The 12,054-nt window shown below is 38.9% G+C and overlaps 1 protein-coding gene across 1 annotated transcript; it reads right to left on the bottom strand.

Moving 5' to 3' along the window:
• Positions 1–44: 44 nt before the first annotated feature.
• Positions 45–11,487, bottom strand: LOC125481973 (ALS2 C-terminal-like protein; the record flags this gene model as incomplete). The annotated part of the gene is made up of 7 exons (XM_048593940.1): positions 45–244; positions 3,252–3,348; positions 6,415–6,564; positions 7,280–7,341; positions 8,959–9,001; positions 10,831–11,007; positions 11,426–11,487. Coding segments are annotated over 7 exons (648 nt in total), but the record flags the coding sequence as incomplete, so codon positions are not given.
• Positions 11,488–12,054: the final 567 nt, after the last annotated feature.

The raw sequence follows: 12,054 nt of genomic DNA, 5'->3' as shown, positions 1-12,054 counted from the left end.
GTCTTCCTGCTCCTCTGATGCTGCTTGGCCTGCTGTGTTCGTCCAGCTCTACACCTTGTTATTTCAGATTCTCCAGCATCTGCAGTTCCTACTATCTCTGCATTCAATTGCACACTCTTTAATGTTTCTGTAGTGTTGTTCATCTTGCATTCCTTGGTCGAAATATTCTTTTTTGTGTTGTTAGACATTATTTAGGCAAACTCCTGGACCGTATTTCCTCTTTTTGAAGGTGCTGATAGCAAGACTGCAATAAAACAAGATTAAGCAGTTAGAAGGTAATCTGTATCAGCCTAGAGCAAAACCTAACCACATAAAATGTTTTGTTCACATAACATCATTGTGAACTGTTCCCAAGTTCAGCCTCTGCTCAATAATAGCAGTTTCAACTCTGAATCAAAAATTAATGTTTCAATTCATACTCCAGAGACTTGAACACATAATCCACACTGGCATTTCAGCACAGCTGGTATCATGAAACTGTGTAACCATCTGCCTTCTCAGATGGATGTAAAAATCCCATCAACTGTTTAAAGAGCAGTGATGGAATCATACAGGACAGAAGAGGCCCTGCAGCCCACTAAATCTGCGTGCTAAAGTTCTCCCCTTTTTTCTGACCAACATTTATTCCTCAACCAACATGCAAAACAGTTGAACACCTACCCCACTGCTGTCACAAAATGAATGGTATTTTTTCTATACTACAACGTTTTAGAAACACTTTGGAACATCCTAAGATCATAAGAAGCTGTACATAAATGCAATTGTTTTTCATATACAATTACTTCGAAATGTGGTTATTTTCAGACAAATAAATATGGCGATTTTGCCCATAAAAATGAAACAAATGATTAGTAATCAATTATTATTGATGTCGTTCGTTAGTTAAAGAAAATCAATTGATTTTGCTATCCATGTCATTCCATTTGAAATACACAAACAGGGGTTTGGGACATTGATTTAGTGCCTCCACCAGCAGATAGCTCCTCTAATGATGCAATCCACATTCAGTAGTCTTCATTAACTACACAAGCTCCGTAGCAAGATTTACACCCCCAATCTTGAGGAGGGAATCTGGATAATAACAATTTTATCTCTACAACTCTCAAAATGTAAAATCCCAGTCTGATGTTAACATGACTCACTTATGCCTCAGAATATAAAATAGGTGAAATTCCACTCCTGCCACTCAGCAAATAATGCAGACTAACACTCCAGTGCAGGACTGAAGGACTGCTACACAATCAGAGATACTGTCTTTCAGAAACTATGTTAAACCTGTCCAGATGCGCTAGAAAGGTGGAGCGTTCGGTGCAGCATGGGGCGACATCTACCTAACACTCCTTCCTCATCCAAAACTAGGTGCTAGATATTCACCTGCACATCTGCTAATGTGGTATATTGTATCCGCTGTTCCCGGTGTGCCCTCCTCTACATCGGGGAAACCAAGCGGAGGCTTAGAGACTGCTTTGTGGAGCACGTATGCTCAGTTCGTGACAAACGACAACACCGCCCAGTCGCAAACCACTTCAACTCCCCCTCCCACTCCTTGGACGACATGTCCATCCTGGGCCTCCTCCAGTGCCACAACAATGCCATCCGAAGATTGCAGGAACAGGACCTCATATTCCGCTTGGAAACCCTGCAGCCCAATGGTCTCAATGTGAACTTCACAAGCTTCAAAATCTTCCCACCCCCGACCTCATCCCAAGACAGCCCATCTCGTCCCCGCCTCCTTGACCTGTCCGTCTTTTCTCCCACCTACCCGCCCCTCCCTCCCGACTGACCAACCCCCATCCCAACTCCCTACCTACACTCACCTATACTGGCTTCATCCCCGCCTCCTTGACCTGTCCATCTTCTCTCGAACTATCTGCTCCTCTATCCACCTTCCATCATTGCCTCCCCCTCTCTCTGTTTATTTCAGAGTCCCGTTGCCCTCCCCCATTTCTGAAGAAGGGTCCAGACCCGAAACGTCAGCTTTCCTGCTCCTCTGATGCTGCCTGGCCTGCTGTGTTCATCCAGCTCTACACCTTGTTATGCTACATAGAGGGAGTGTTGCACTGTTAGAAATTGTATCTTCTGCAGCTTTACTTGACAGTGTCCATGTTTTTTGATTGATGATTAAAGTACTCAAAGTACCATTTTAAGAGCAAGAGAGATTTCTCCTAAAAACTTTTTTGGTTATTTATCATATTGGTGCTTGTTGGACCTTATATATAAAAATGGCTGCCGTGTTTACCTAAACGACAGTAACTGCATTTCAAGTAATATAAAGCACTTTGGAAAGTTTTAGACATAACGCAATGTAAAAATGTTAACTTTTCTTGCCAATTCTCATCCTTGACTCAAACCAGTCTTTTTGAACAAAAAAAGTATAAGTTCTGTTTTTAAAATTCATTCTCACTGACACAGGTGGCATGGTGGCTCAGTGGTTAGCACTGCTGCCTCACGGCGCCAGAGACATGGGTTTTATTCCAGCCTTGGTTGACTGTCTGCATAAAGCTTGCTCCAGGAGCTCCAGTTTCCTCTCAGAGTCCAAAGATGTGCAGTTAGGTAGGTTGGCCTTTATGAAGCACAGTGTTACAGGGATAGGGCAGAGGGTTGGTCAAGGTGGGACGCTCTTCTGAGGGGCCGTATGGACTCAATGGGCCAAATGGGCCAATACTGTTTACACACAGTAGGGGTTATATGATTCTATAACATAGAGGCAGAACTTATTGCCTGTCGCCAATTGCTACTGAGTGTCTTGTTAGGTCACTTTTGAAAAAGAAAGTACAAAAGACTGATTTTCTGCGAGAGGCTGGAATGGATCATTACTCTCGATAATGATATTTTGATTTAATTTTGATAAGTTTCCATTAATCCTTTGACTTTTTGTTTTTGTTACAATGCTGCACCAGAACATTTTCTTAGAAAAAGTGTAGAAACAGACCATCCAGCCCAAAGGTCAATGTTATCGCAGGAGTTGCATATAGGGCAGCAAGTAAAGGCTGATTTATTTCCTCGAAGGACATTGGTGAATCAGTTGCATTTTCACAACATCTAAAAAATTCTTGGTTCGTGTCAATAACAATATGGAATTAAAATTCTGAAAGTCATGTTGGAGTTAAAGCTTGACAACTGTACACTGACAGTAGGTGGTCCCTCATCTCCTATAAAACACCCTTCAACATTAGATAAGAGATATACTAGCTCCATATCACCAGAACAGATTGCGGTTAACGGAGATTTGGCCATCTACACTAACTCACATCAAGAGCAGTAAGCAAGAAGTCATTCATTCCGCCCTCAGTGGAAGGATCCATCATGTCTCGTATCAAGTGGAGTTCTGCACCCAAATGCAAGATTCTGTAGTGAAGGGAAAAGTCAAATATGAATCAGTTCTGTTAATTTAGTGTTGGTCAGCTGCATTACATTAAAATATTTTCACCAAATGACTATTATTTCTTTCTAAACAATCCCTGGTTAGTCAAAGCATGGATGAGACATTGATTAAGCATTCCTAGATTAGGTACAGTTAGATTTTGATGGAATAAGCATCAAACATTCTCAAGGTTATTTACATCAAGGGCTAAAAACATAACAAATATCCCTCCATGCTATCGCATCAGTCACTCTTGAAGGGATTAAAACAGGGATTAGACAGAGTTAAACTCCCTCTTTGCTGTTTTGTCATGCTCCCTGGGTAATGGAACAGGTAATTGCAATGGATTGTCCACAGAACGTAAAATAGGAACAGTAATAGACCATATGGCCTGTTAAACCTTCTCTGTCAAGGTCATGGCTGATACAATGGAAACCTCAAAACCACATTCCTGCCTACTCCCGATATCCTTTCACATGCCTATACCTTATTTAACAAGAATGTACCTGCCTTTGCCTTAACAAAATGCAAGAACTCTGTTTCCACTGTCTTTTCAGGGAGAGCCAAAGACTCAACCTCAGAAAAATATTCACCTCATTTCTGTTTTAAATTGGTGACCCCTACAACTCCTAATTTGACCAGAGTCAACATTAACGGTTCGCAATTGCTGAAAATGAGGAACTACAGGAGTTGTAGAAGATAATTATCCAGGGATGGTCTTTCAGTATTAAAGGAGTACATGAGAAAATTTGTTAATTTTGATTTTACAGAGATGACCCTTGTATATCACAAGTCATTTTCAAGGGCAAACAAATTCTAATACCAAAGCATTTAACCAAGATATCATGTCCATGTTACAGCAGGGACGCATGGATATCAAATGTACTTGAAGGCTAGCACTTGAGTCTGTGTACTGGCCAGGGATGAAACAGGAAATTCAACAACTTCCGAATGCATGTGATATGCCAACCATATCAACCCCAGCATGTAGAGTTCCTCTACAACTACACAGTGTTACACCCACTTCTTGGATAAAAGTCGTAACAGACCTATTCACAGTGCACAGGTAGATGACAAATTTGTGATAGATTACTTCTACAGATTTCCCGTTGTTTGGCAAATTAGCCACACAACAGGTGTAACCATTGTTGATATGATGAGCATCATTTTCAATTTATTTGGTATCCCAGATTAGATAATGTCTCAGAACAGACCTGAGTGCACTGCTAACTCGTTAAAGATATGCATATGAAGTGGATAATGATCCATGTCCATGCTCAAACAGTCTAACAGAAAGAATTGTCCATACTATTAAATCAGTGATTAAGTATCAAGCAAAGCAAGATTTCCGCATTACATTGCTGCATTTTCAAATTACAGCAATGGAGACGGGACTAACAACCTGTCACAGCCAATGCTTGGACAGCAATTATGAACAATCTTGACCAGCAATGAATTGCCTAACCCATTCGAAGACATAGCACAACGAAAGGGATACAGGAGGGACGATCAGGTAGAGAGAACTAACAAAACTGCACATCAGGCAAAGAATGAGAGTTAGAAATACAAATACTTGGATGCCAGTAAAGGTTTCTAAAAATATGCATAGGCCACATAAAGTCATGACTGATCATGGTCATACATTGCAAAGGAGGAGAAACCAACTGAGATCAGTGTATGACACACCAAACATGCACAAAGAGAGTGAGGAAGGGAACTCATGATGATAATGATTGTGTGGTGATGTCGAGTGACAGCAACCAGCAACAAGATGACCAAGTTGCCAAACAAGTCCAACAGAGGACAACATGTACTTCCCCAGACAAGTATACAATCTCTAGATCAGGGCGAGTTGTCAATCCTCCAAAGCATTTCACTGAATTTTGAAATGTTAGTCTTATAAATTCTGTTTTACGTGTTTGTCTAATTATTGAATTGACGGCACATGCCCATGTACGACTATGTATCCCTGTTTGGGATTAGTTTTTAATCTTTGACAAAAAGGGTCTGTTGTATGATCTTGTGAGATCAATGTGTCAAGTACTGTCATATTCCATTTTACTCAGATCACTTGAAGCATGATTTTCTATTGGAAGCATGTTCCTCTGTTTAATATTATCCCAGACATCAATGTACCTGATGAATGTGATGTTTATATTTTGTAGTTGTTTAAAAGATGTCTATCAGTTTTTTTATGCTAAGGGAGATAACATATACATTGCTGCATCAGATAAACCACTTGCCTTCCTCCTCTCCCTATACCTCAATTCCCTGAGAGATTAGAAATCTGTTGATTTCAATCTTAAATATAGTCAACAATAGCTCATCCACAATGCTCTAAGGTAGAGAATTCCATGATGCAAAATGCTCTGATCAAAGTAATTTCTCATCTCACACTAAACAATTGACCCTTAACCTGTACCCTGTCAAGCACCTTCATAATCTTGTGTGTTTCAATGAAATCCCTATCCATTCTTCCAAACCCCAGAGCAGTCTCAGTTTACTCAGCCTCTCTTATAGAACAATTCCTCATTAAAGGAACAAAGTGAACAAACATTCTCTGTACCATTTCCAACAAAAGTATGATTCTTCCTTAGATGTGGTCACCAAAACAATGCACAGTAAATGTAATTCTGAGGTTATGTTCCGAGACATTATTTACAATTAAAATGTGAACATAAGACAAGATACACAGGTTCAAGTAGGTGAAAGACAAGCTTCAAACCTATAAGCCTCATCAATGATTGACAGATGGAAGAATCCGTTGAATAGGGAAATGGGAACGCAAGTCCAAGAATAATTTCACAATCAATTTGGTATTCATGGGAAGGCTATTCAATTAATTAGGGAGAAGCTTTCCTCATCTCACTATCTAATGTTAATGAACATGTGCTCCTATCTACATTCTTTTAGAGTAATGCCCCAATTAGTTTCAAAATATTGACTATTCAATGATATCCCAAAACAATGCTTTCTTTCCAAAACACATCACACCCCAGATGTTATGACTCATTCAAACCATCACAGTGCTGTGAAATTCTACCTCTTACCTTGCCCTAGAAACCACATAAACAAGCAACGGTAGTAGGTCATCCATGGAGAGACTGTACTGCCTCTTTAGCACTCGTGTCACTGTGCCCTCAATCTCATGATACGTTTTCATGATGGTGTTCAGCTTTTCCTGAGGGTCTGCTGTAGTACTGTAGAGAGAGTTTCATTCTTGGCAAATTATATTTTTCACAACTGCAGGCTAAATCTTTTCCTATTATGAAGATTTGTTTCTGTTCAATTCTTAGATGCCAACCACTAAGGGCATTGGTCCCCAATGTTGCTAAATGGTAAAGGATCATACTTCAACACTTTGATAAATTGAATGGAAAAATGATCAACATTACACAGAGATTACGAAAGACAGTGTTTGTATTCATTCATGAAATATGGGCATTGCTGGCTCGGCTGGCATTTATTGCCGATCCTTAATTGCCCCTTAAATCAAGTGGCTTGCTAGGGCCATTTCAGAGGCAAATTAGAGTCGTCCGCATTGCTGTGGGTCCGGAGTCATGTGTAGGCCAGTCTAGGTAAGGACAACAGATTTCCTTTTCTTCCTTAAAGGACACCAGTGAAACAGATGGGAAATTACAACAACCAGCAGTGGTCACCATTTGGCTAGCTCAATTCCAGATTTTTATGGAATGCAAATTTCACCATTTCCATTGGTGGGGTGGGGATTCAAACCCATAACCCTAGTACTTAAGTCTGGGTTTCTGGATTCCTAGTCTAATGACATTACCACCATGCCATTGCCTCCTCCAGTGATTCCCTGAATGGTATGGAGCTGCATGTCATGGTGTCATTTCAGTATTCTACTTTGGAATACCCATTCAATAAAACCACAGTTCCCTTCTCAGGGCCTACCTTATCTTTTGGAAACATAAGATGGCAGAAGTGAAGCAGACGTCTTTCACAACAGAGATTCTCTGTGTACAAAACACAAGATTTTCCACCCTTAGTGTTGTACAAACATGTACTATTGATCCACCACCATGTTCAGTCTCCATTACAATTCCAAATAAAATCATCTAGCTGGGTCGGAAGAAGAATCTCAATTTCCTTGCAGTTTCATCAGGTCACTGTTTACATGCAGTAGATCATCTATTTATTTTCATTGCATTTTCAATGCTCTCAAATTTAGATACAATCAAAAAAGTTTAATATCTTAATTCTAAATACCTCAATTATAACATTCAATCTTCTTAAATCAATGGGAAAAAGCCACGAAGCCGTAAATGTATTATTGTACTATAAGCTTTATTCTTGTGTACTATATCTTTTCCAAGTCAAATATAGTTTTCCTTGTGATTCAAGGCCAAATTGCTATGAAGAATCATGATTAATATATCTGGAATTTCTTCATCCATTCCTTTTAATGCCGGGTGGGTGTGGGGATCAGCAGGTTTTATGGAATTCTTAATCTTCAATCTTGTATTTTAAATGAACTATATTGCTTCACTTAAATTAATTTGAGTTGTCAGCATCGTTCCGTCCTCTCCCACTATGAAAATGTATAGAAAGGATTCATTTAACAATCAAGTCTGCCATTTTCTTTTATTCCTTATAGCTTTATTTGCACCTGTATTTATCAAGCCCACCTGCTTTCTTACCACACTATTTCCCTTGATACATGCCTGAAAAAAATGCTATTAGGTTGAATAGCACCTGCAAGTTACAAGCGGGCCCATTAACTCAGCCAGCTAGATGACTAAAGTGTGGTACTGAGTAAAGACAACAACACCAGTTCAATCACCGTCGTGATTGTGGTAGTTTGTGAAGATCTGCCTCCTCACCTTTCCCCTTGCTTGTGAAGTGGCTACCCTCAAGCTATACATAAAAAAAAGTCTCTAACGGAAAAAGATGTCTTTGGTCTTTTGTTGACCATAGCTTCTTACATTTTGTTGCACTCCTTGTGATCCAATATTGCTGTCTATAGCTCTTCAAGTCTGTTGGACTTTCAATTTTCTTTGCCTTTTAACTTGCTGGCATCTCTTGACTTATTTGTTGACCAATGCTATTTTGCCTTTAATTTAATCAGGATATTTCACTGGTTGGAGGACCTTAAAACAGTTTGTATCCCAGTGGGTAGGAGGGGTGCTCTGTTTACTCAAACTGCTGCTGGACCAGCAATCCTTAAATGTTCCAGGGGCAGTACTAATGCAAGTCCCAAATATTTCAGAAACCAACCTTTAGCTCAGCTTTCCAAGGACATGATTGGATCTCTTAGTTCTCTACACTCTAACCAACAAGTTTAATTTGACACGACAGATGTACAGTACAGTCCATCTGATCAGTTGTCAACTGGATGTTCATTGCAATTGCATATCAGCTTAACCCATACTGACCTCGACATAGCCCACAAATGCAACTATGATATTTGTTTTCCATGTCAGTCAACCAGCTGCTTTCTATGAATGAATAGAGTTGTTTCTATTTATTTATTGTGTTTCTACAGTCAGCAGAAACAAGATTAAGAGTGACCCAAAATTGATTAACTTCTCATCCTTTCAAATCCAGGTAAAAGGAAGTTGTTGTATTCTAACCTGTTTGCTTGTCAGATGGATATCTTGAAGAGGCCACAAGTCTCTGTGAATTAGACAGGAATACAATGATAAAGATATTCAGGACAAGACTATTTTTAAAATCATATTCATGACTTGCACCTAATAATTTGGGCAGTCAGGCGATGAGCTAAAGTCAGGTGATGAGGCACTCACCCTATAAAATGCAACAGTTCTCAATTACTCCAATATTGTTCAGATTTTTGGCAAAGTTCTTCCTCAGAATCAGACTGAACAATCTGACCTAACAACAATAACAGTTGTATTTGCATAGTCTCACTTTATATAATTTCTCAGGGTTTTCTTAACTCAATCAATAAAGTTTTGAAGTGCACTATGTCACACTGATGGCAGATATTTAAATAATGCATGTTCTTTGAACAGAACCCTGTAACCCTAACAGTGTTTACTTCATTATGAGTTACCTGGCAGCTTTCATTTCAGAATCTTTGGACCTTAATAAGCACAAGGGAATTGTCCAAACAAATCAACAGCTTTGTGTGAAATGCTGATGCAGAGTCCCTGGACCTGATAGGCCTGTATCCTCTAAAGCTGAGAAGAGTCAAAGGGACTTAATTGAAAGATATGAGATTCTGAGGAGTAGTTTGATCAGGTGGACGTGAAAACGATGTTTCCTCTTGTGGGAGAATCTGGAATGAGGGGTTAAAAATAATGGATTGCCCATTTAAGACAAGATTCATTTTCCTCAGGAGGGTAGAGAGACTTTGGAACCCTCTTCCTCAAAAGGAAATGGAAGCAGAATCTTTAATTTTTTTTAAGGCAGAGGTAGATGGATTCTCGATTACCAAGGGATAAAAGGTTATCGGAGAGTTGAATTAAAATCAGTTCAGCCGTGATTTTGTTGAAGAGGCTTGAAGGGCTGAGTGGACTACTCCTGTTCCTAGTTTATAAGTTCATACATATCCCTGTTCTCATGGCTCAAATAGATGCAAGAGGAAGACACAAAGTCCTGAAAAACAAGCTGCTGTCAAGCAAAGAATAGATCTGGTCAACAACGTATTGTTTTTCATATTTTTGACATTGGTGGTGTCCTGCTAGGGCTAAAATGATTACCCGTATTGCCTTCCTGACAAAAATCACTTCAAAATAACACTTTGGATGGTCAGTGCTCGGTGGTGCTTGAGCGAAGTATGACAAAGCACCTCAAAACAACTCTGTCTTTGTTTTGCAATAAACTCCTTCAGCTTGTTAAATATATAATAATAGAATTCATAAAAGAATATATACTCATACTGGAGACTCATCACTACCAATACTTTTTCGTGCATTATGTTTTATGTTCTCATATGTTATCCAATAATTTACCTTAATTCCATACTTCGTGGAGTTCTCCTTTTCTGTTCTCAAGTAATTTCAAACCAATGCCAAATTCTAGACACTTTTATCCTGTGATATTTTTTCCCCCATTGAAATTAGACTGAGATCCTTGTTTTCAAATCAAGTGATCTTTATTCCAATAGTTGGACTTTGAGTTGAAATATTTTAACTGACATTAAGCAAAGGTTCCACCTGCTCTCAGGTGGATGTAAAAGAATGTAATGATATGATCTGAATAAGAGAAGTCAGCTCTCATGCACTTATTTATCTCTCAGTCAATATCACAGGAATAGATTAACTGATCATTTGTCTCATTAGTTTGAGCTGTATTGCTGTACCAGATTGGTTACCACATCTCCCTAAATTACAACAGTAATTCAAAATACCTGGTTGCAAAGCACTTTAAAAAGGTGTTCAGACTTTCTAAAAGGTGCAATATAAATGCAATTTCTTTCTTATGCAAGGTGACTTAAGCACCTTAAGTGAAAGGCTGCAGTTCCAGTAGTCCACACTTACTTTTGTACTTCAAGAAATTCCAGCAGCTTGGTGTCAGAGAGATGTTCCAGATGCAGTATTCCCTTCCAGTACAGTGAATCTTCTGTCTCATGGTACAGCATATACAGCATGAAGAGATCAGGGTAGAACCGTGGCAAGATCAGGGGAAGTGTCACTGTGTAAGCATTTAAATTATCTCTACAGACACAAAAAGTCAAATATAAATAGAGATTTCTCACACACTCAATTTCATCAGCCATTAAACGATTACTGATGGAAATTAACGTTTCACACTGAATATCAATATTAATAATATTTAATTACCTCATAGTACAAACAACGCTAATGTTAAAAGATTCATCTTCAACGTGATTAATATCTGACAAGCAATGGGAGAAGAAACTCTGGAATCATTGAAGAAGGAGTTAGATCCTGGAGATTAAATATTATTCTTTGGATGCTTTCTTTGCCATGAGCAGTGCTCATAATTTTGCTAGCTGTTCAAATATAAAGAGAATGTACATTCCGGTCTGTGCTAATAGGTTGATACAAAATGGACTGGAATATTGGCCTTTTCTCCCTATCTAACCAGTTTACCAAATAAAATATGATTTACCTTAATTTACCTTCAGTGGAGGAATGGTCATTCACCAGTGACTTGGGTAAGAAATACCTGGAAAACAATTAACAGAAAGGTAAATCAAGACCTCCTTCAGCAAAACTGATAGTTTAGAACTGTCAATCTATCATAGAATTACGCGAGGTCCACAAAACAGAAATGGGCCATTCAGCCCAGCTGATGATTATGCAGATGTTTGTACAAAACAGAATTTTCTATCCACAAAATAAAACAAAGAACTGCAAGAGCTGTAGATCTGAAACAAACAAAAACAGAAACTGCTGGAGAATCTCAGCAGGTCTGGCAGCATCTGTGGAGAGAGAAACAGAGTTAACATGACCCTTCTTCAGAATTGGTTCCAGCAATTTCCGATTTTGTTTGTTTGTTTCAAACTTCTATCCATTTGTCTTTATCTAACTCATCAGCTTACTTAGTTCTTCATTTTTCCTTCACATGTTCAACTAGATTCCCCTTAAAATGTATGCAAGCTATTCAACTCAACCACTTGTGGTTGAACGTCCCACATTCTTACCAAACACTGTTTGAGTAAAGAATTGCTCCAACAGTCTCAATTTGATTTATTAATGATTATTTTACAATCATAACCTCTGTTTTTGGGTTTCCAC

This window comes from Rhincodon typus, unplaced genomic scaffold, assembly GCF_021869965.1.
Source record: "Rhincodon typus isolate 14 unplaced genomic scaffold, sRhiTyp1.1 hic_rhity00004684, whole genome shotgun sequence".
Classification (NCBI taxonomy): domain Eukaryota; kingdom Metazoa; phylum Chordata; class Chondrichthyes; order Orectolobiformes; family Rhincodontidae; genus Rhincodon; species Rhincodon typus.
This window is presented reverse-complemented; position numbering and strand designations above follow the sequence as displayed.